The following is a 25,907-nucleotide window of genomic DNA, read 5'->3' on the forward strand; positions in this document are numbered from 1 at the left end:
GAATCAACCTCAATCATATCTGTAAGTCTAGTTAACTTTTCAAACGGGAGCTGCCTGGTTCTGTGACGTTGTAATGGAAACCGGATGTATAGCTTCCAGTGTCTCCAAGGCCATTCGTCCCACTCTTAGCCAATCAAAATCGCAAAAATGCAAGATAGGCGTGACTACATGCACCTCAACCGAACCCTCTGACACTGAAGGGATCTCTCAGCAACCAATACGCGCACAGAAGAGGCGGGACCAAAATCAATGACATTACAGCAAATGACGATAGGACCCAATGAGGGCGGCAAGGCCTTTCGCGGCGTCCAATGATAGAGGTACTTGCGGCTCCACTAGGGTAGAGTGATCCAGCGGGGCTGCAAGTGGCTCTGCTACTGCAGCTGAAGGGGTAGGATGGTGAGTATATGGGTCGGGTTTGGGCCAGGCAAGATTCTGAAACACGGGTCACTGACGGCGTTAGGGGGAAGAGGCTGCCCGGTGGCGTATAGCATTGAAGAAAGCGCAGGTTAGAGTATCACAGTGAGCCGGGTTGAGGCCTGCTCTGGCCTCGCCCTTCTCTTATGGGCAGGGTTTAAGCAGGTCAGAGGGCACGGTTGTGGGGGTCTGAACCGTGGCTGACGTTTAGATTAAGATATTAGTTGTCAGGGGAACTCTGATGTTTCATGGAAGACAGGCGGAGAAAGATCGGAGGATAGGGGCGGTGGCTGGTGTTCTTCCTCCGATTGACGTAGTCCTGGAGGATGTGAAATGTAGAGGGCTTCAATCGGGATATCTAGGGGCAGAAGGGGTAAGGGTGCACTGGGCAAATGTAATAGAGAAGTATAGAAGGATATACACCAGTAATAGGGTTATTTCTGCTGAGGCAATGTAAATACATTCCTTTACGATACGAAATACCGACTGGTCCAACAGCCTAACCGGATCTACTTTTTACTCTTGGCTGAATAGGTCTTCAATCCGAATATTGTTGGGGAGGGGCAGAAAATATCCTTTTATGTTTGTGTATATATTTATATATTGCTGGGGGAGGGTGATTGTGTGTTTTAACCAACGGGCTGTGTAGTGTATCCACCTGAAAAAGATGAGTATGCAACTTTGTGAACCAGCACTCTATTATGTACTTCCATATATGAAACTATAGGTATATTTTACAGTGACAGCTGTAAGTTCAGGTCGTTCAGTGTAATGACATACATTTGCAGGTGTAGCTGTCATAATCCCATTCTCTCGTGGCCCCTACCTAACATTCGGTACTACACTCCAAAGACACCTCGCCCCATCCTGAATCCTACCTAACAAAAATGTTGTATCATGTGTTCCCCTTAATCCATGTGTAGGGGTTTATGACTCAATTGTTTTAACCACGAGAAGGCGAAGGGACACTTCAGCCTGTAGCATGTGCTATTTAAATGCTAAAAAATATACATATTTCAACATTGTAATTTGTTAAACAAATGCACGAGTGGATCATTTAGTATACTGTGCACCAACGAATCTCCTCTAGGTGCTGCCAAATGTGTCAATTCAAGAAACGAATGCACTGTGACGTAATGTTATTTGGCCTCGGTCTCCTGCTTTGGCCATATGAGGCAGTCCTACGGTAAAGAGCCTCTTCATTGGAGCATTATTGGTTTGACCGGTGTGTACTGCACTGCGTGGTAAAGAGGTAAGAATAGTAACATAACCCAGGCACCAGTGGAAATTAGGTTGTTTTCACCATCAGAGCCTGGGGTCCGTATTTACGAATTACATGGAGTAGTTCTGAAGTTAGAATGCAGAGGGGGTAGGGCGATTAGTTTGGCTAGGAGGCTGCGGGTGCTCCTTATGTTACTAGCTAGTGGAGCTGAAGCCTTATTTTGACGAGTTCAACTGAAGAGGGCTCTGTTTGTTGGGGACAACATTCCTGTGGAGTAGGGCAAGTCGAGGAAAGGATCAAAAGCGGGAGAAGGTCATTTAGCACCATGGATGCAACGTTTGGATCCTGAGAGCCAAGCTGGACCATTTTCGCCAGTGTGTACCCATGGATCCTGATGACTTGGGATTCCATGTGCCACCAGTGTGCTGCCGCTATTCCACCCTCCTCGCCACGTAGCTTTCGAGCCTGTCAACCCTGCTTCTCTTCCCTGTATACCTGCACCCACATCTGCTTCTCCCAGCCACCAGTTTCAGCATAGTTCTACCGCTCAACCTGCTGCACGCTTGTGAGCGGCGTCTACTTTGAAACCCTCCCCCTTTCCTCCACACCCCTTTGAAATCTTTGCTGTACAGAAGAGCTCAGGATTCCAGGGAATTATGTTTAATTATTGACATGAAGAGATAACAACTTGGTCCCTCTTTATATTGTGCACAAATTCTGCCATTATGCTCTTGCAACATTCTGTCTTCACGCAAACCTCCACCTACTGCCTCCAATCCCCCATGCCCATGGGAAAACAAAGAGGGGCAAATCAGTCTGCTCGGTTGTATACCTTTTTCTGGGCCATATGCAGGCCATCATTTTTAGAGATTTAGTTATTTTGGCGATTTCCAAACTACTAGCGTGGGAACGTTGTATATATTGGATTGTTTAATTACCTTGATTATGTGAAAAACACCTTTTGCATACGAATATTTTGTAGGCCAGTAATGTTGACAAACTATTCGCCACCCTTGACATCCAACTTTGCTTTTTCATTTGTACCAACTTATGTTAATTAAGCAGAACCACATCTACTGTATTTTCTGATGGTAGATATGAGATTTATGTCAGTCCTGCTTTATTTTAACTTGTGCCATTTTGGTCTGCTTTAGTGAGGTCACTGATTTTCACCATATAAATGCAGATCTACAAGTAGCAGATTTAGATGGTGAGGTCGGTCTGGAGGCAGGACTTTTTGAGTACCTTAACACTTTACATTGGGCAGACCAATGCTAAAATGTATGTAACCCGGATTTGAACACGGAGATGTAAATTACGCCGTGATAACCCAAGGGTTCGGGCGCACAACCAAATGCAATAAATGAGAGGAGACCACATTTCAACAAAGTTTGAAATATTTCGAAGGGCCCAGTGACATGTCTGACACACAGCAGTTTTCATTCTAGTGCTTAGAATTCCGTTTTCCCAAAGGTCTACGAATCCTCAATTGTTACCATCTTTTCAGTCAATTACAAATGTGCTACTTTCCTCCAATACCTACTTACTGTGTATGGCCGTTGTGATGCAGTGATGTGTTCTCTCCCATCAGGCCCCTGTCTTGTTTCTTGTGATTCTTGTATCCGTATTGCATTTTAATACTACAATTCCAGATCAATAGGTAGCACAATGCAAGGGAAAACAAATTGGACTGATCACATGTGATATGGGACAGCTTGAGTTTTTTGTATGTCAATGTGTAGTGCTCAGTTATAGTGCTAGGATGTGCAGAAGGCTGATCTATTGATTTGCAAGGCGCAGCATATGACAGTCGTCCTGTAGCCTCTAGAGACCTAACTATGCCCTGTGTGAGGGTTGACTGGTGCATCCTTTTCTGTTTCTTTGCATGTCTGTCACATTGACCACAGGAACAATTTCCGATGTCTGCATAGTCTGGTTGTACTATCAATAAACGTTCTTTCTTTTTCTGTTATTTGTAACAGGTGGCAACATGTTTTATGTAATGTGATTTAACGTGCAGCTTTGTACAACAAAAACAGTAAAACTTTGTGGTTTACAAACTAGCAAGCAACGGTATAAAAGTGTTGGGTTTACCCATCCCAGTGAACAATCCAAACATTTGCACTTTTCATTAAGATTTGGAATTTTGCCCATGGATGGGTTACTGACAATGACCTTGTCCTGCACAAACAAGTCGCGTTGATGTTTGACTGTTGGGAATCCCATATATAAGAGTAGAGCTGTCAATTGCTGCTACAAGGAAAAACACAGAATGAAATCAAGAGCCCAGCAGGGGTGCTTTGATGCACTACAGTCTTGCCAGCTTTGGTCTAGAAACACGTCTTTACTCTTCTAATCCGACAATTGGGCACATGTAGGGAAAGGGGGGGGGGTGTTTGTTGAACGCCTCACACACTTATCACTCCCCATGGAAACTACATCCTGCTCTAGTTGCAGGAATCCTCTGTAGGGATACCAACTTTTACTGCCTGCACTTTACTCAACCCGATTGGCTAATTCTCAGCGTCGAATATGAAAAACTGGATGGAGTATATGTCACGACCTTTCCTGCTGTCAGGTCAACAGCACCTGTATTCCCTTGGTTAGGGATTTCTGCTAGAAGATTCCTTTTACTTACATGTAACTCGTTGATGAAGCTTAGTGACATAACACAAGCGTAGCTAAAAGAAGCTCCTGGTTCACTTATGAATCGGGAGCTACTTCTGGAGAATAAAGATCGAGTGTACTTTAAATTGAGATTCAAGCATATGCTTTTATTGTATTCCAGCAAATGTAAAAATTAATGCATTTCTTTAATGTGTATGTGCTCAGTATTTCTATTATCAGCATCTGGTATTGAGGCTTGGTAATTTCTGAAAAATACACAAAGCGAGTCGTTAATCATATTGCATAATTTACAGGTTAGACATGGGATTAAAATAACTTTGTGGCATCCCAAAAAGGCCAAGACAAGTGTGTGTGTGTCTGGTACTTCTCTCAAGTCGTATGTCATTCAAGCTAGTACTGTTAACATTTGGGCCCCCTGTTGAATGCAGCCATAGTGCTGGGACTTCAGTGTTTCCCAGTGAAAAAATAATAGCCTATTTGTATGGTATACGTCCTAAGAGCACGCATGGATTTACAGGCTCTTGTGAGCTTTTCGCAGGAGCCAAATAGCTAGGAATTATTTTGATCCTTGGAATGGGAGTTGCAATGACATCTGATCCCTGTAGTCCCTATCTGTGCGATAGCACTTTTCTGTGATCCAGAGTTCCCTTTTGTCTAGGATTGATTTGTATCATTGACTGTTGAAAAAAAATGAAATACTCCCCCTGACTGGAAGTGAAGCAAATGCTAGATTCTAAAAAAAAAATACTTTTTCCGAGGCTGAGGGTGAACAGTTAGGTTTGTGATGGCACTTGACGATTTATAGATTACTAATAGACCACAAGCTTACCTCAAAAAGCGGACATCTGTGCTATATACGAAGGACCTTCCAAGGATGAAAGATGGCTCTTGAGGTGTTTTTGGTGGGGTATATTCGTTCGACCTTCTGCTGATCGTCTTCATCTATTCCATTTCTATTTGCAAAAGCAGCAAGTGGCTCTTTTGTGATGTCAGTTTTTCCACGAAAATGTTCACATCTGTTTGCTAGGTGCTTCAGTGAAACCAGAGCTAGGCGACCAAGCCATACAGCCTGTCATTTGTAATAAATGACAATTCTCTTGAAGAGAATATAAATTGTGCTCTTTTACTGGCTACAATTAAAGAGCAGTCTCTTTTAGGTTGTGAAAGTAGGGTTGTATCCCCTGAAAGGCCAGATTGTTGAGCTGACAGCCGAAAAAAAACATTTATCTTTGGTGGGAAGTCTACTTCAAAGCTGTCTGGACTTGAAAATATAGTAGCACAGACTTACAATAGGCATCATTCCTTTTTGAAGAGTCTGTTCTTTAATGCTTTATGTAGGGGCAAGCGCTAGTTCGCAATCTCATACCAGTTGAACAAGCCCTCTTTTCCGAATTGCTTTGAGATAGGCAGAAGCAATTCTTATGTATGTACAGTAGAGCTGTTAAGTTGTATACCTGTATATGGCTACCTTTCTGTATAGAAACTCTAAGATGCTCACAAGGGCATCTCCTACCTGCAAGCCACCTTCTTTTCATGCTGCATTTTCAGTGTTGCATCATGTTATCCAAGCTCATATCCCATTACCATTGCAATCTGGTTTCCTTAACCACTGCAATCTGATGATTAAGGATATTCAAGTTGTACATTTTCGATAGTTCTAAAAAATGTTCCTGCCCTTGTTTGATGCAACATACTTAGGACTGCCAAATTATTATCTGTACCACTTCCAGTTGGATACCACACATCAATGGAAGCTTTCTTGCACACCACGAGAAATATGCAATGCCATGATTGGGCCGTTTTTCTCCCCTTCTTTAGTTCCAGCATATGGTGGTGTTCTTCTGACGGTATCAGGTATTAATATCGCCACATTGGTCGCCGTAAATAATATCGCTGGGAAAATTTCGTGGCAATATTATTTGGGTGACCATATATGTGGCGATAGGGGCAAAAATAAATAAATTTGGGGGTTGCAGAGGGTGACCCCCCCCCCCGCATGTTCCATGCAATTATGTCACCACAAAAAACGACCATTTTATGGCGATATTTTTGTGGCGACATTACATGGAACCCTTCTGGCTTAGAAAGTGTGTGTGTGTTTTGTTTTTATTTTTTGTCGGGCTAATCCCTGCCAAATGGCTGTGCTGCCCACTCTGACAACAGAATCCTCACTTGAGTATTGGCCTGTCCATGTACCCGTAGTTGAACATCGCAGAGTACTGATTCTCGTATATATCTCAGGCCTTTATTCACCTTCTGTTAGAACAGCCTATACTTCTAGCTGTAGCAGCGTAGTGTTTGCATTGGTCCTTCTACAAGGCTGTCCAGCAGACCCTCACTGCACGCTTAGCTAAACCTGGGTTATCCTGCCCAGCTTCACCCCCAACTAGATTTGGGCAGCAGTTGTAAATAAATAAGGCACACTAAACAGGTAGGTAGGCATCTTCTTTTTTTGGTTGATTCTGGTAAAGGTGTGTGACGGATGTCATCTGTGAGGGTGTTGATTTTTGATCTTTAGCCTCAAAACGCATTACTGTCTCAATTCCGATCTAAATCATCACTGATCCTGTTGCGAACATAGGGGTACACATTTAAAGTTTCAAGCTACTAGCCATTCATGAAGTTATGCAGGCCCTACCCGCCCCTCCCCCCCCATTCAATACCCACCCGACACTCCAAATATCCTGCTTCCTCATCAATTCCAGGCCTGTCTCAAAAAACAAACTCCACATCTACGACCTTATCACAGAAGAAAACCGAGACATCCTCTTCATTACTGAGACCTGTTTCTCAGACGACTATGAACCTCTCGCTCATGAGAACTTCCCACCTGGTTACACTCTCACCGTTTTGAACAGATCTTGTAGGGGAGGTGGGCTTGCAATATTACACAAAGACCAATTCAAGATATTAACCACGGACACCTCCACCAGCACCACAGACTACAAATCCCTCCTGGCAAAACTCCCAACTCGCACCATCCACCTCACACAGCTTCCTACTCATCTAAAGCCCACCTGGCTATAACAAAAACTTTGCAGACGCTTTTGGTGAAGCGCTGGCTGCCAACCTCATCTAACACCCAACACTCACCATCCTAGGTGACTTCAACATGTGGTTCGACTCCCCATCAAACCCCATGAACAGGTCACTCACAGATAGTCTAGAGCCTCTCAATCTGAAACATCACACTTCCGCTCCCACCCACACGAGAAGTCACACCCTCGATGCAATATTCAGCACAACAAACATAGCCACCCAACCCCCGCGCCCACTCTCATGGTCTGATCACTCAGCACTCTTTTTCACCATACCTCCCAACACAATGGTCAACGGCCAACACCCAATTCGTCCTCGGCAAACTGCCCCCTGTGCTCTCCCATTATGCAACAAAGTGGTAATCACCCCAGATCTTGAACTCTCACTCCTCAACCCTCTCTTCCTAGTGGAAGAACCACTGGCAATTGATGTCTTCGACCTCTGGCGTAACAATGCCCTCAAACCCCTCACCCCGTCAAAACGCTCCTCGCGGAGATGTGGACCATCGCCAAAGTGGTTCTCTGCCAATCTCAAACGCCTCAAAACTCTCAAGCACCGTCTGGAACGAGCCTGGAGAGCCAACCCCTTGCCCAAAACAAAACAACCCTAGTAAGGGCAACCAGAGCCTATAGATCGGAAACCAGGAAAAGCAAGAAAGCATTCTATGGAAACTGAATCCAAAATGTCCGCAACCCATGTAAGGAACTACATAATCATAGCAGAATTCAAATCAACCTCCTGCTCTCGCCTGACTACCACAAGCTCCTAAACCCTATGCGACACCCTCTCGCTCCACTTCTATAACGCCGCCAACGAAAGAAACAATGACATCGTTGCCAAGCTAAAAACCTTACCACCTCCCACCCGCCTGCAGCCCACCGTGCACAGTCACATTCTTCTTTTGACTCCTTCTCTCCCATCACACACCAATTCCTGTCAGTGGTAGCGGCCAGCTGCCCGTCGGGCTCTCCAGAAGACCGATGCCCACCCACATTGCTCAAGAAAATACTGGCACTTGTGCAGTTAATGGCACCCGCGCAATCCTTAACGACGCCCTCACCTCAGGATCCTTCCTGAAAGCCCTAAAAACATCCTACACCCAACCCATCCTCAAAAAAACAACGCTTGACCCACCTCTTCCCCAAAATTACTGACCCATCTCCAATACGTGGCTCATCACCAAACGGATTGACTGCGCGGCCTATAAACAGATCGGACAATTTGCTGAAACCAATAACCTCCTAGACCCAGCACAATCAGGTTTCCGACCACTAAGGGGAACAGAAGCCTCCCTAGTCTTCATCTGGGATGACCCAAAAAGAACAGCAGACGGTTGTGCAGTACTCCTCCTCCTAGACCTCTCTGTAGCTTTTGATGCCATCGATCACATGATTCTCTTAGACGGACTACCAATACTAGAGGAATCACAAACAAAGTCCTCTCATGGATCTCCTCCTTCATTTTTAACCGGTACCAAATCATGCACCTTGACCAATTCCCATCCATTTCACGTCCAATTTGCAAAGGGGTCCCCCAAGGAGCATTCACGTCACTGCTAATCTTCAGTTGCTACATACAACCCATCCCCGAAGTCATCTGTTCGTACAACCTTACCTGCTACAACTACGCAGATGATACCCAGATAATCCTCAAAATCCCAAAGGACCTGGCCGCATCATGCCTCCGATATTGATCACTGGGAAAACCAAAATCCTACTTTGCGGGAAAACATCTCTCATACCCCAACCAATCCCATGGCCTGACTCATTAGGACAAGCACCACCACCCTCACATGGTCAAAATTTTGGATGCCAACTAGACTCAAATGTATCCCTCAACGAACACACAACCCGCGTATCCAAAATCTGCTTCTTTCACTTACGTATCCTCAGGAGGATTTTTCCCCTACCTCCCCTATCCCCACCATTTCTCGGCCATCAACTCCATCATAGTCTCCTGCCTTGACTGCGCAAACTGCCTCTGCCTAGGAGCCCCTCCATCCCAACTACGGAAACTCCAAAGAATCCAAAATGCGGCATCACGCCTTCTCATTAACCTGCCCACCAGGGAGCACATCAGCCCTACCCTGCGACTCCTCCACTGGCTCCCTATCGCTCAACACACCATTTTCAAAGCCATGTGCATAATCCACCGCGCAATCCACAACACAGGCTCTGAATTCCTTCAAGACAAAATTGTCCCTTACCGACCTTCCAGGAACTTCGGATCTCGCAACGCATATCGCCTAGTGATCCCACCGCACAACTCTAATAGACTTGGCGCTTCCTCCTTCTCTGTCCAAGAACCAATCATCTGAATTCCATCCAGATACACATTCGCAACATCGAAAACCACCTGAAATTCAGGAAGGCCCTTAAAACTTGGCTCTTCCCAATACTCTCATAAGCCACTCCACAGCACAAACACACCATTAATAAAATCCACTGCTTTCAATCATATTTCAGGGGCCGGCAGCTCCTCACAGCGATTTCACCTGACACACCACCACCTAACGCTCAACAACACTGCCTCCCTACTAGAACTCCAGGTACGCCAGCAGCTTTCGTTGTGGCATTCCTGATCCACCCCACCCACAACAACATTCCAACACATCAAGCACCCAAACTAAGCCAACAGTGGTCGCTGTGCCTACACTCGCACCCTACTCTTTCCCTGACCCTCTCCACATGAGACATATGACAAATGAGATAGGTTTGTGGGGGGCCACTTATCTCTGAAAGCCAGGTTCAACAAATCATCGATGACTGTGACATCACGGATATCTACTGTACATACAACAGGCTGAAACGGACGGCCTATCAAGCATAGCACCCCACACCAACATGAGCCTAAGGGTACTCCCCCCCCCCCCCCCCCTCCCCCCCCCTGTTTATTCATCAACCAATAGCAACCAACAAACGGGGGGTGGGGCACGGCTACGGTGTGAAGCGGAACTGGGACTACTACCTTGTCCCACATCATGCCAAGAATTATTAAACGTTATCCCCTACTTCGTAAGGTTGCACGATTGTGTGCACCATCCTGCGTCTCATCTAGATGTGACAGTAAAAACTAGTAGGTGCTGCCCTTAGTCATAATTGTTAACACTAGTGTATGTCTCACTCGGATGGAGTTGGGAGTACTGTTAGGTGCTGCACTTAAACAGAGTTGTGAAGGCTAGTATGTGCTGCACTTGAACGTAACGGTGGATATCTTTATGACCCACATGTGGGCAGAATCGTGAACAGGTGCCAGCATCGCACCCACTCCGCAGGACTCCCAACTCAATAAGTAGCCTCCATCTCTTGCCATTACATGAGGTGAGGCGTGTGCTCGGGTTGCTCCGCGCTTGCGGTCCTCTCTCCTACTGTGCAGGACTCTCTAATCTAGCTGTCCTTGGAAGGGTACTCATTCTGCACTGTTGGGTGTAGGGCTTAGCTCTGGTTTGGTCTTGTATTTATTTACACTGTTAGGTTTAGGTTTCCAGCCTGACTCAGTCCTGTACACAAATAGCTCTGTCAGGGCTAGGGTCTGGCCCTGTCTAGTTGTATACTCTGATTTGCGTTGTCAACTAGTTGTGGGAACCAGCTCTATTTAGTCCTGTACTCTGGCCGCGTTGACAGGTTCAGCACTTCCTCCCACTGGGCTGGACTCTGTTTGGCTGTCTCTAGTTATTCACCAAAATTGCATTGTCAGGTGTAGACCTCCCACTATTCAGGACTTTCAGATTTGGCCATGCCTTCTCTTATCCAGGCTGCACATTTTGGATATGGGCCTCCCTCCAAGTGTACAGAATTCTCAGTTCCTGCTGTGGATTCTCAAGGCCCAGTACAAAATTTGAATCGTTGGGAGTGAGCATCCCGCCCACCATGCGGGACTCTCAACTCTAGCATTCCTTTAACGGTATCCAAACATGCACTGTTGGGGCAGGCCTCTCTCCCGCTAGACAGGACTCTGAAATTCCAGGTGTAGCCCCCATCACGGCTTAATATAGGCAGATCCCTACCACTTTATGAAAGCCAGGCCCCCTGATATAGACCTGGAGCAACATCACAGCCTGAAGTATGTATATCTCGCACCACTAGCGTGGACATGAGCCGCAGGCACGGCCAAGCATCCCTGCTTGATATAAAACGCCTACGGCTAAGCACATCTGGTCTAGTGCACACATAGCCGTCCAGACTGAAACATCAGACGTACCTCAACACCTCTGCCACCGGCATACAGCGATCACCACCTGAAGAGAACTTGGTATAGCTGACCTCACATAGACTCTCTCAACAATAGCAATCTATCTCTAACCCTCATTAGCGCCCACACATGTCTGACCTCTCTTGGGCTGCTTAGTCGCGCCTTGCCAGCCACCCAAGTCCTAGAACGGCAACATGCGCGCGGACACACACATCTCCTCAACTAAACCCCCTAGAACCTTATAACCATATTGACTATGATCACCAAGGACGTTCAACCGAGGAAAAAGCGTGTTGAGGCGACACAAGTGGGGAAAGAGCACTATATAAATATACAATACCTAAATTCTACACATGGGGTTTGCAAAATCTAATAGTGCTCTCTGATAGGCAAGGAGAGTTCATTAATGATTTGCATGGTACTGTATCTTGCTGGTGAGAGTGGGGATGCTTGAAACATACATTTGACATGTACTTGCAATCAATAGCAAATACGTTTCACTGTGTATGGCTGGCAGCCGTGTACCAAAAATGAAGTGCACTTATAGTGACATACATCATTTTACAGTAAGACTGGGTAAATATTTTGTCACCCATCACCATGGGGCGAGGGCCGAGTATGTAAACTAAGGAACCCACCCTGCAGGTTTAATGTGATTTTTAAGAATTTGCAAGACCTGACACTGCACCATTTCTTACTCGCTAAGAGTCCTTTATCACTAGCCAAATGCTAGTGGCAAGTGTACGTTTTGAAACCTGAAGAATACAACTGTATTTGGAGATTTCACAATGTACACTTCCCATCAATGGAAACCCTAGATCAAATTCCTAACGTGTAATACTCTGTACAACTATTCTAAATTAAAACATTAGGGCAACATGTGTTTCACACTCCAGTGGAACACATCAGTCCACAAAGCATGTGTCTTCAGGGCCTGCAAATATAGATTTGCACTCTGCCCCATTGTAGAACTGCCTCTAATGATTCAATCTCCCTCTAAGGAAAGCATGGACACCACCTGTTGGGGAAGATGCCACTTACTGATATCTCACCTATTTGTGGATCCTCCCCAACATTTTGCTTTTGTTACAGGCTCCTTTCCTGACTCTTGACAGTGGAGCACAGCCTTCAGCTGCACCCTACTGGGCTTTCGCTCGTTGTTCTTGGGAAACTGATTTGTCCTTTAGGCAGGCAGTACTAGGAAACTTTGTTTCCCTTAGTCTTGTGACTATGCTGCGTCTTTTGCCGTTTTGGGCCTTAGTCATCCACTAAGGATTTTGCTGTAACTGCACAATGTGCCTAGGAGATGACTGGTGGCAGCAGTAGCGTTTTAATGTATTTTTTTTAAATGTAGTTTTACCGAGATATACTGAACTTACCATGTTTGGCTCATGGACATGCCTCAAGGTCTTTTGTCTTCTCCGTTGGCCATGTCGTGGCCTTCCTCCTGGTTGCTGTGATCTGAGGAATCCTGTTTGGACATTCATTCACACGCGAAAGCCACTGCTTTTCGCGGGCTGATGCATTTCACGTGTGTAGGTACCCAGGAAGTTGGCTGGGACTGTCTGGCCCCAATCCACGTCACTGGTGCCAGGATGGCTGGTGTGCATGAGAGCCGCAGTGGTCCCTGGTTGGTCTACTGCTGGCGTGCACAAGTGGGGTAGATCTCAATTGGCCAGCTGGGTGCAAGCACTCAATGGACTTTGGCATATGTGGAGGAGGCCTGAATGTAGACTCACAGATCACCATTCGGTCCGAATCGACCTATACACAGAGCCAAGTATCCAGTGAAGCAGATCCAAGGACAACGCAGAACCGTGCAGAGGTTGTTTGTCACCCTGAGCCCGCTGCTGTCCCAGCAGAGCCTTGCTTTGCACTCCACCTGCAAACATGCTTCAAACCCTTAGAGTGGTGGGGCCAACTAATTTCAATGTGTAAACCGGACCCCCATCTGTACCCGCAACGGCTGAGCGAATTGCAGCTTAACCAATGGTGGGAATTCCTACTCCAGGTGACTGTCTCCAGACCTGCCAAGTTTGGACCTGGAGTGAACTAAGGGCGCTGAGTAATCGTACCACTTACCGGTGGCCCCCACTTCCCCCAAACATTTTCTTTATGCACAAAGGATCCCTTGTGGTCCTTGCCTTGGCTGGGTTGGCTTCCACTTCCTAAAACTGTCCAAAAGTTGGGGACAGCTTTGTTCTCCGCAGCAGATCCTCCTCTGACTCTCGAACCGAATTTCTACACTCAAGAAATCCTCTTCTAACTTTGCCACCTCTTTAAATATTGTTCATTGTGTCTTTATGCACGAGCAAGTGCTTTTACGCACAAATATGTACCACAAAAGGGAAAAACGCAAAAGGCATCCAGGGGACAAATGATTAAAGCAATTAACACACAAAGTGGGGGGTCCCGTAAATGAACCACTTTTATAGTATGATGATTCAAAGAGGCCTGGACATTACTAAGGCCAGGCTACACTAAATAGACTTCAAATGTAGTCCAACAGACCGCACAGATTTGAATAAAAAAATACCATTATTTATTCAGTAGGCCATGGGTCCTACAACATAGACAATAAAACATATAATAAATCTGTTTTTAATTAAACAGATGGAACACACATAAAATTTAAGACTATTCATACACACTTGAAACCTATTACCCAGTCCCAGCATAACATGTCAACAAAAAAAATTGCAATCATAAACCTTTATGCATGTATGTTAACAGGATGTTGGGGAACAAAAGAACAAATCTCATATAATATGGGTAGATGACAGTGAAATCTTACAAAAACACATAAGGCTAAAGATCGAGGTCTATGCAATTTAATAAATGCACAGTCGTAATCCTGTACTGCTGACCGTATCTAACTGATATATCAAATTCAGTATATGCCAATACTGTGTCACAAATGCATAAAACGTCCCAGGTGTAAAAACCCAGTTGTGTTGATATGCTAGTTGAGACAAAACTGGACAGGACGTTTCGGCAGAATATAGATTACACTGCCTTCTTCAGGACCCCATCGGAAGATGGAGCTCTGTGGATGTGATATAATACATATGAATATTCCAATAAGGATGGAAATCTTTAAAAAAAGGAAAGATAGCGGGAGATGTGAAAACACAGAGTTAGATTAAAACCAAGTTCATCACCCGCTACGTGTGCAGTCACCATGTTTGCCAGAGACATCCGATGAGTAAAAGGGTTTTAAACATCTAAAGGAAACTTAACCAAGAAAAGAAACCTAAAATAAAACCAAACTAGTTGCGTGTTATGTGGGGTGAGTCCCGGCCACACTGCACATCTGCCAGTGACCCAGTATCCAACTCACCAAATGTTACAAGAACATAGTATTGACAAACGTACTATGCAATCGTGCGATCTATCGTCCTCGGAAAGATTTCTTCCCCATAGAAGTATAGCTGATGTACTTATCATACACCTTCAAAACTGTTTCAAAATTAGGAGCTTCTGTATAACTGAAAACAAAGAGAACTCCAAGTACAGACAATTTGTTGTTGCTTTTAATTGGTGCAAAATTGTACCAACTATTATATTGTCAAGCTGATAATTCAGTTTGTACATTTAGTTGCCTGGTGCTCCTGCCCAATCCTACTTACCCCCAATGGGAAGGAAGGAGGAGACATAAGTCCACAAATGGGCACAAACCTGACATTGACCCCAAGGCTCCTATCTTCGTAGGGCTGGACTTTTAAGTTAGCGACTTCCATCTCTGGAGTTTGCCAATGTGTGTGTTTGTCTCTTTTCCTTCCTTTCAGGTTTTTGCGGGAAACTGCACTTTACCGCATTTACCAAAAGTGACTGTACATATATTTTAAATAGTGTGTGTTTAATAGTACAATTACTGTGTTGGCCGTTATTCACTTCTGTTTGTTCTGGACCTATTGAAGTGTGTATTTTTGTTATACCACTCTCTAAGGGCAATTCACGTCGTCCTACTGGGTGTGCTCATCCAAGACCTCAGATCACCCTCACTACTCCTGAGACCTAGCTTTGATTGCTCTCCAAGCTACCTTGAATTGTCCTGACTAACTTCCCAGAAGTGTCCCCGTTTCACTTACATGGGTGTCCTCCTTAACATCTGTTCAATGGAGCAGAGTTTAGAAATCTATTTTAACAAATTGGTGTACACCGGTGGGATAAGAACTAAAGTACTTGGGTGTTGCACACAGGTCTGGCACTGTATTACATTTACACGGCAACAGTGACTTTTGACAGTCCGTAGTTGTAAACCACTAAACGTACTTTATAAAATGGAATCAGTCACCGCTATTATTCTGGGTGGTTCTAAATCTGAAACATTAAGAAGGGTATGTGCAGAAAGCGGTATTGCTACCTCTGGAACAAAATCTGAGCTACCTCTCCCCTTTTATGATAGTGCAGAAGGTGCGACTGCTCCCACTAATGGTCACGATGTCTGTTGCTGCCATCCTAGAGAGAGAGAGAGAGAGAGAGAGAGAGCGCAAGAGGATGGACGATGATGCCCAAATCATTGTATCATCTGTTTCCTGAGGTTGTGTAGGAACCTTGATTTTGGTTTTAGTGTTTGTAACACGCTCAGGGCGGACTTAACTGTATAAAGGCTCACCTGGTACCCAAGAACCATTAACCAAGTAGCATACCCAAACATTTATTTGAGAAACATAGTGGACAAAAGTCCACCCAAGGACCACACATCTTATATTTGAACAGCAAGGTCTTGAAAGCCTTGCGAAAAGAGTTTCACAGCCTCTGATTTCACAAGTGATACTATTGCAGAGTCTAGGGCCGAAGACTGCAAATCTTATGTTTCCTCTAGACACACACCGATCGAGGAACACTTAGCAACAGCTGATCATTTGATCAAAGCAACCTAGTTGATTGGTAGTAGCACATTTTATTGCTCCAGTAATCTGGGGCCAAACCATTTAGACATTTAAAAATCAAACATGCCACTTTGAATTTGATGCGGTCTTCGACTGTCAACCAGTGCAATATTCTACAGAGAGGAGAGACAATAGCCGATTTACAAAGACGACCAACCTGTCTTACATAGGCTTACATTTTTTAAGCCTATGAATTTATTTGGCAGGAATGCCCATCAAAAGGCTATTGCAGTAGTCTAAGTGGGCCTTTGTTAGGCCCCCCCACTACCACTGCATGGTCCTCGTCAGGAATAAACGGTAAAACTGACTGAGCATATGCAGTGAATTAACGACTGCCTGGACCATTGTGCTATCTTGCGCCTTGCTTCCAAGATTATCTTGCCAAAGACAGCCTACATTTTTAATCTTGGAAGCAAATTGTAGCTTTCCACCAAGAATACTCGGAACAAAGAATTCTTTAGCAGCCAGAACAAGCTGTTTCGGCCCAACAGCATAAGCTCCGCTTATAAGGCAATCAGCTGGAGCTGGTTGTCTTTGACTATCTACTCATTTAAATCTGCCAGGCACTGATTCATCTTGAGGAAAGCATCTTCAACTAGAACTCCAAGACAGAAAAGCGTGGGCTAAGACAAAAAGATCTTGAGTTTAACATGGCTGAGCGGGAAATGGAAAAGGTGGAGAAACTAAAAGATGGGGATCATCAATTGGCCATGCTTCAAACTGCCAACATCTCATTGAGGGGAGGTCCGGGAATGATTTTGGTTCCTCCTCACATCCTAGATTTCCTAAAGATCTGCTCAGTGTGTCTAATGAGAAAAATGACATCATGGACTGGGCGATTGCGCTTTGAGTATGCATGTGAAGTACAAGAAGTACCACCCACTGAACGGGTTTGGGTCCCAGAGTAAGAAATGTAATCTCTGAAAAATAACATGAATTATTTATATAATAATCAACTCTGAATTGGGATTTATTTTCAAAGTGCCTTGATGCATGGATTACTGATTCTTACGTTTTCTGATAAATTTCTGCTATGATGCAATAACCCTTGCTCATGTTTTGTACTTGTTAGCCTGACCGAGAAATGTAGATTAAAAACAACTGTTTTTTAAATGTTCTATCTGTGTAGAGGGATTGTTGGCTTTAATAGTGAAATTGATAATTGTGAAACTGTATTAATTGCCCCACACTCTATTACAATCACACAGGAACATTCGGACCATGTTGCATCCTAAGATAGAAATGGTATATTTCTCGGGACATGTCTATTTTTTCTTCATTCATTAGACAGATTTTGAAAGGGAAACTGACATGGCGCCCTGTTTTTGCACAAACCCGGAAAGTATGCAGTATTTGTGCCAAGCTGCTCACCTCCTGTAACAAGACTCGTCTTTATGCTTCAGGGCCATTTTTGATACTGGTGAAAATATTAAATTACATTGGGTGCTCGTAATGATCACACACATCGGTGAACTGCCAATTTAACAAGCGGATACATGTATTTCCAATTATCCGTTACACTATTAAATCTATTAAATCTAACCATGATCTTGCTACATAGATATAAAATGAGGTTATCAGTTGGTCCTTACTGTTTCCGTATGGCTAACCATTACATGACAAAAGCAAGGATTGCAACAACACACACTTTAACCAGAAAACATAAGAATCAGTATTACAAGCAGAGGCGTTGCTGGGGGAGGGTGAGGGGACTATAGCCCCAGGTCTTTTGGTTGTAGCCTTGGATAGAAGCTCAGGGGCTACAGCCAAAAGGCTAGCTAGCCTGGAGTCCCGACAGTCCAGTCATTAGTGCAGCCCCAGATATTTTCCAGACCTAGCAACACCCCGGATTCCAAGCAAGAAGATATTCATGGGTACATTCATTATTCAGTGACCAAAATTGAGCCTGGTGGTTTCAATTCTTTTCCAGTAAGTGAGACTGGGCCATCAGAGGCACTACTACAAGGGTATATAGACCAGTCTACATCTGTACGAAGGTGCTATAATTTTCAAAACTAATTGGGTTAATTTATCCTACATATGAAAGTACAATAAATGCCAATTATTATATTATGATTTTTTTCTATTGTATGCCCTGAAGAAGCAAACATTGTACATTGATGAGTTCCACTGGAGTGTGAATAGTATGCTGGCCTTGTGTTTTTCCTTTAGAGCAATTGTACAGGGTGTTACATATCGAGAATTTTGTATTGGTAGGAAGTGTACATTGTGAATTTTCAAAATACATACTTTATACTTTGAATAATTTGGCAGGATCAGCATTGTATATTGTGACAAATAATGAGAAAATAATGTTCATTTTTGCACTTTCATTAAGACAATGCAAATCCCAAATGAATTGTATGAGCACATCTTAAAACATATTTTTGACTATTCGAGTAATTAACACATTGTTTTCAAAATTGTATATCGGAACAAGTGGTCTTAGTTTCTCTATACATTATAGCATGTGTGATGCGTGCTGGGCACGGATATGTCTTTATATTCGGGGCGTATTTTGTGCAGGGCTTCCCATAAGAACTGTCTTAATGAATAGTTAAATATGAGCCATGCTTGATCATGCCACGGGGGCTACTGGGATCACACAATTCAAAAGGCTGCAAGCCTTTCAATATCATTAGTGTCAGCTTGGTGAGGTAACTCTTTTGTGACATGGATGGTGTGTATTAGTTGTGTGATTTGGGTGTATCCACAACTGTAATGTGAGACCATACCTAGAAGAGTGATTTTTTATTTGCACTTTCGGCTGATTAACCTTTTGTGACAGTAAAGTACAAAAATAAAATATACACAGATAAAACACCAAGAAAATTAGAATTCTCCTAAAAAGGTGCTAGTTAAAATGTGAAGTACATCAAGAAACGGTGGGACAAAATGAATATGGATAAGTGACTTCCATGCTTGCAGCTCCAGTTTGCCATTGTGCCGGAACAACCAGAGTTCAAAGACTGCTTATCTTAATTGATCTGTCGCCAAGCCTTAGATATAAAGTCTTGTTGCTTTGGTGATCTATCGACATCGCATTGGCCGAAAGGAAAGACTGTGCGGAAAGCCTTCTCTCCTTCTAAAGAGAGTGCTACTTAGAGGCTCATAGGCTGGAAATGCAAGAATGAAATGGGACAGATTTACCTCCTCTGGCTTGCACATCTTGCATTCTGTATGCAATGAACTATTACATTTCTTCATAGTGAAGGCTATGGATAAAGTATCAGCTCTACGTAGAGCAAAGAGATGTCTAATTTGGTGATTAGACTGATACGGTTGATGGCCTCTGCATGCTACAAATGTCTGCCCAACCTAAATTTGTCCAGAATACCAAATCACCTACATCTTACGGTTTTACAAAGAAAACCTTTACAAAAATTTTACAACTCAAAGTAAGAACAAATGCACATGTAAAACTGGAAAATGTTCTAAAACAACTATCTGAAAATACATATGGTTAAAAAATAAATTCATTTCTCAAACTCCAAACAAGATTTTTCTTTCACTAAACCACAATAAAAACACATAATTAAAATCAACTAAAACATGGATAGAAAAGTTCGCTAAATTAACAAGGCAATGTTTGTTGGTGATCCAGACTAAGATTCAATATTTCCCCTCAGAAACAATATTTACTTTCTCTAAATAAATCTTAAAGATAAGAGACACTTATATAAATAGGCCGCATCTTTCAGCGAGAAAGCTCATGATCGTTAATTGCAAACCTATCTTGTTATCGTAGAGCATACGCAGCCACAATATGTCAAGGTTGACTCTCTCCAGGTTCTCCACAAATTTACCAAAGTATAAGGATCTGCATAAAATTAATGGTGGGCAATCTATCAATAAGTGTCTCAGGCTTTCCAGGATACCCGGCTTCTTGCAATGCCTGCAGGGAATGGAGGCTGCTGGAAGTTTGCCTCTAATTTCCATGATCTGACCGGTTTGCATTACTTTGAAGCAGAATCGCATAAATGATTTTCTTCAATTTCTATTTGGAAAGCAACACAAATATGATTCTGGGCATCCCAAGCTTTTAAAATGCGACACTAGTTGAGAATATAGGGTCGACTTTAACACTTCGTGCATCGTATTTGCCCAATCCGCATATTGCAACAGTTTCTTAACTCATTGAGGATTTTGCATTAACGTTACTACATTAGACGCCACTTTTTCTAAAGAAGTAATAGGTTTGCCACCTTGATTAGAAAAGATGATTTAGAAGTGTCAAGTCAAAGTTGTTGGCCCAAATCGAAATGAACATTTTTGCAGTCGTCCATCCTTAATTTTCTATACAGGCTGAGACATTTCCATTCAATCAAGCTTTGTAATGATTGTAGACCAAATTCATATCTCATTGCGGCTATGGGGATACATTTAGGAAGACAAAACACAATTTCTGCCCAGATTCTAGCTTCCAATTTTCCCAAATCTAAATTGCTACTGATGCAACATAGCTCTAGTCCATAGCAAATTTTAGCTAACACTTATCTATAAAAGAGCAACAGAGACATCGATTAAAAAGGCACAATATTTACGTTCCACCATCCTCATTTGAGTTACTCACTTTCACTCTCATTAAGAAATGTTTTTGTAACTGCCCAATATTCGAACTATCAAAGACTGGGAAACCCAAATATAGCATCGAGTGTTTAACTTCCAATTTACGGTTATCTAAAAACCAGCTATATGAGCTTGTTTTTTTTTCTTTAAACTGAAGCGCATTACGTGAGATTTCTTTGCGTTTACGATCAGCCCGTTTAGCGAAATGTATGTTGCAAAGGCCGATAGTAACTTTTGAAGACCCAGCGGTGTTCTGTCCATCAGTAAGAAATCATCGGCGTAAGCGCACCAACTAACTCTCATGCCTTCCAGTCTGGGAAAAATGAGCGAGGCATTCTGTAACCATGTCCGACATATATATATATATATATATATATATATATATATATATATATATATATATATATATATATATATATATATATATATATAGTAAAGAGTCGGACCGAAAATGCATCCTGTCTTCAACCGTTTGAGGTCGTTCTAGGAAACGAGAAGAGGCCTTTGTTGTTTAGTCAATTTGAATTTTAGATCCTTCGTGAAGGTGTATTAGAATAGCCAAGTTCTCTGGAGGGATGCCTAGCGAATTTAATTTTTTCCACAACAAGGCTCTATCAACAAGATCAAACGCAATCTCCGTTGTTGACAGATAAACCGGTGTGGCGTTCTTTTTCCACCCTAGTTCTTGTAATAGAGCAATCATAAGACCTCCTACATCTGTCCCCACCCCTTTCTCGAAAGCCAAACTGCAAATTTGGAATAACTTCTTGAGATGTTGCCCACTCTTTTAATTATTGTAATATTAAACTGGAAAAGATTTTTAATTCCGCGTCCAAAAGTTCTGTCTCCCTTTTTTATGTATAGGAATTTTTATATGATAAATTCCAAGAGTTGAGAATGCACTTTGGCCTAGCTATATTATCATAAAGGATACGCAGTACTCTTGACCATACGTCCGGATTTCCTTTCAGGATTATATTAGCGAGACCACTAGGGCCACATGCCCTAGATGAGTTTGCATTATTTGGATGTGGATCTCAGCAATAGAAAAATGGCATTTCCATGGGGCTTGGAGAATTGACTGCGATTTTAAGAAGGGCAGTGCTCTCGGAGCATGTAGGGAGCCAAAATGTCCAGCCCATGTTTGTTCTGCGATGGGATTGAATTGCTGCTGCGCTATAGGGGCATCCTTTGTATTTAGGAGTCTCCAGAATTGGCGTGAAGATCTATCTTTCAAAGCCTTTAGCATCTTTTCATTGTCTGATTGATGCATCAGTGGTTTATGGCATTTTAACCAATTTTTGAATGCCTGCTTTAATTTCTTTGCTCCCGCTCTTTTTAGTCCCCCGGATATATCGGAGTATCCTAAAATGTCTTGATAGTTGATTTTTGGCCATTCGTACTGAATTATCATATCTATGAGCGTGAATTATCATATCTATGAGCGTGAGTTTATATCAAGAATGTTTTTGTATTTGGTTTAATTGAATTTGCGATGAGTGATTCGATGTATAGAAAACTTACGAATTTCTCTTCTAATGTTGAAGCATGGTCAGACATAAATACATAATTACATTTCTAGGATGCATTTTTATTTTTTCTCTTTTTTTTTTTCTCCTCCGTGGATCTTAGTATACGGATCTCGGCCTCCAGGAATCTATGGTCACTGAGTGTGGACGGTGTTGTAGAAAATGAGTCTGGAAAATTAAATAGGGAGTCAAATAAATATGATTTATGGCAGAAGCTCTATTTCCCACAGACCACGTTGGAAAGAGTTGTCTTTGTGGGAGGAGTTACTTTGAATAAGCGATCGTCTGCATGAAAAACGGCTGCTTTATTTCTCCTGTCTGCCACTGGTTTCCTCTGATGTCTCCCGGGCTGGGTGAAAGACAGTTCTATCCTAATATGAACGGTTCCTCTGAATTGGTAGCAGACTACTTGTTTAAAAGCGTCTTGGTCATCTTAAATGGCAAATTCCATGATTTGGAAAATCTCTTATCTACATTTCGGGGTTGGCCTTTATTGTTCGTAGAAGCCAATTTCTAAACCAAGTAAGGGGGCTCGCAATCTTTGGCTCTGTTTTACACTACATTTATCATCCTCACTAGCCAGTATAGCCAATTGTGAGGGCACATGGGAATCATTGGGCCTCATTAGGAGTTTGGCAGTAGCCGTGCCTGTAAGAAAGGCACGGCTATTGCCAAACTCGCATCTGACACCGGCACCCGCGAATGGGCAATTACCGGTCCATTCCGATTTCGGCAGACCGGTAATTGGCCATTTGCGGGTGCCGGTGTGACGCACTCCCCATCCCCATTCGTCCCCACATGGCTGAATGGGGAGTACGGATGCACCGGCACCGTTTATAACGGTGCCGGTGCATCTGCAAGTTGTGCTCGCCGGTGCCTGACAGCCCGCCAGATCAGATCTTGCGCTCTGCTGAGCACCCGCGAGCAAACTCTTGAGTCTGGCGGTGCGGTAGCAACGGTGCCAGTCTCCCCTCAATCAGATGGACATGTTTGTTTGTTTGGATAGAATTTCTTTTTTTGTTTTCTTTTTCTTTTTATTCTGTTTGTTGCTGGTTTATGGTCAGGTGCGGTTACTTAATGCCCTGACATTATAGCGACCGCAAAACGTTGTCAGAGTTGTTCAATCCGTCTGAGATTGAACTTCACAGTGGTACCTTCTCCCATAAAAGGACAGGTTTGTTTTACCGCAGCACATAGATGATGGACATTCTTAAAGATTGTTCCATAATTCTCTTTATTTCACAGTTCTTTATTTTTGGTTCTATTTCTATCAGGCAGATTTTTTGAAAGGATTACCTGTATACGACAAGAGCAACTTCAGCAGATTTCACGCAGACTCGGTATGCAAAGCTTCGGTGAGTATGGTTTTCTGACTATTTGGGGCAAGAGGAAATTGCAATGGCACTGTTACCTCTGGCCAGTTAATTGAAGGGACCTGCAGGGTGCAAAATGTGCACTAGCCAAGCCATTGGCTAGTGATATTTGATTCTTGGCGAGTAAGAAATGGCGTGCTGTGTGCATGTATAGCATTAAGGTGGCAAGTTACTTTTTATGGCTGACTAGTGGCTTGCAACATTAATTTTCTTCCCCCCCCCCCCACCCCCACCCTCATACAGGTGTGCCAGTCATTTTGACTTTACTAATACAGATGTTTCTGTTTATGGTATTTCATAGCTGAAGGCAAATGTAAATGGATGGCTTAGTATAGGTATTCACCAACTTGAAATGCCCAGTATTGTTGTCGGGCACATTTCACAGTTGCAATGTGAAGAACATTTTACTAGACAAATGTTTTGCTTAGCTCACTGTGCTTGACTTTTACGTGTCTATTTTTAAAAGTGTTCACCCTGTCCTTTAATTACTATTGGGCTATTTATTGAGCGCAGGCCTAGCTTTGTGAAACAACAGAGCTTTTTACAATTCATAGGTTTAAGTACCCGGTAGGGAAGGCAGGGAAGCAAGAGATTGGAGATCTGGGAGGGCTGGCAATTTGGCAGCAAGGGATTTACAAGCATCCAGGTGAGGAAACGGTGGGGGCAGATTACCCATTCTCGGGTAGGGTATGTTTGCTAGGGGTGGGTGTGTGGACCTAGGTGAAGAGACGGTCCTTGAAGAGGAGGACTTTAGCTCCTTCTTGAACTGTAGAAGCACCAGGATGAGTCTGATGTTGACTGGGAGGAGGTTCTAGAGTCTTGGGGCATAGAGGGAGAAGGACTGTCTTCTGATACTTTCCACCCTGCACCGGCAGAGTTCAAGTCTGCAGATGTCCTTACTTCTGGTGGATCGTCAGCCTGTGGAGATGCCGAGTTTCTCAGTGAGGTTGCTTGGGGACTTCAAGGTGACAGCTTCGTAGATGATGTAGTAGGATTTGAAGATGGGGCCGGGGCTGCAGTGGGGGGAGGCAGTGTAGTTTGATGAGGGTCTGGGTGATGTGGTCGATTTGTGGAGTCTTGAATCGTGCTGCAGCATGCAGGACACTTCTCATGGGTTCCAGGGTAGTCACCGGAAGACATTCAAAAATGGCATGGCCACCATCCTGGCCGAAGAGGACCAAGGCTTGGACAGCCGATCTGAAGTTATTTTCTGAGAGGAAGGGCTTGATTTTCTGCAGGAGAGAAAGCTAGTACCAAGCTGTTTGTGTATTCCTTGCTATGTGCTTTTTGAAGGAGAGGTGTCTATTATGTACACAAGGGATTTGTACACAAGGGATTTGACAAAGGTGGTCAACTGGGGTGTGAAGCCCTCGAGTTTTATGGTAGAAAGCCAGGTCTGGATGTCGTGGTGTTCGGTGTAGTTGGTAAGCAGTAGGAATTCAGTCTTGGAGGAGTTGAGCTTGAGGTGAGCACTGGAAACCTAAGACTGGTCCAGTTTGAGGCAGACCATGAGCCTGTGGATGTTTTCAGTGGAGGATATCTTGAGGTAGAGCTGTATGTCATCTGTATTGTGGATGTTTGGAACAGGGCGAGGGTTCAGAGCGGTTCCATGGAAGATTGAAGCTCACTGGGGAGAGGATGGATCCTTGCTGGACTCCACATGTGAGGGGTAGAGTTGGGGATCTGGAGGAATCCATTTGCACAAACTGTTAGTAAGGTAGGATTTGAATCAGCTGAGGATGATCTTGCTGATCCCCATGCAGCAATCTAAATTGTTGGTGAGTGTGTGGTGGTCTAGTATGCCAACTGGTACTGAGATGTCGAGGTTGGCCATCAAGGATTTTAAGGACATGGTCCATCACCTTGCCTGGCTACTACCTCCTCAAGGATCTTAACTAGGAAGGGAAGATGGGTGGCTAGTTGCTGAGTTTGTCAGGATCCAGTGTTGGTTTCTTGAGAAGCACGAGGATTTCACTGGTGTTGAGGGAAATGTGCCTAGAGCTGGGGAGCTGGTGATTGTTAGTTACTGGAAAAGTTCAGTCTG

The 25,907-nt window shown here is 43.6% G+C and overlaps 1 protein-coding gene across 2 annotated transcripts in view; it reads left to right on the plus strand.

The window, feature by feature from the left end:
* The first annotated feature begins 251 nt into the window (after positions 1-251).
* DDA1 (DET1 and DDB1 associated 1) overlaps positions 252-25,907 on the plus strand; it is a 60,292-nt gene continuing 34,636 nt past the window's right edge. The window contains exons 1-2 of one of the 2 annotated variants that reach the window (XR_011303426.1): positions 252-399; positions 23,765-23,845. Coding sequence is in view for 1 of the 2 variants with exons in the window: in XM_069648968.1 (XP_069505069.1) it covers positions 397-399; positions 23,765-23,845 (84 nt within the window). In the remaining variant the exon portion in view is untranslated. The remainder of the gene's footprint in view (positions 400-23,764; positions 23,846-25,907) is intronic. The other variant, XM_069648968.1, reaches the window with a different exon arrangement.

This window comes from Ambystoma mexicanum, chromosome 1p (assembly GCF_040938575.1).
Source record: "Ambystoma mexicanum isolate Mex_15411 chromosome 1p, UKY_AmexF1_1, whole genome shotgun sequence".
Taxonomy (NCBI): domain Eukaryota; kingdom Metazoa; phylum Chordata; class Amphibia; order Caudata; family Ambystomatidae; genus Ambystoma; species Ambystoma mexicanum.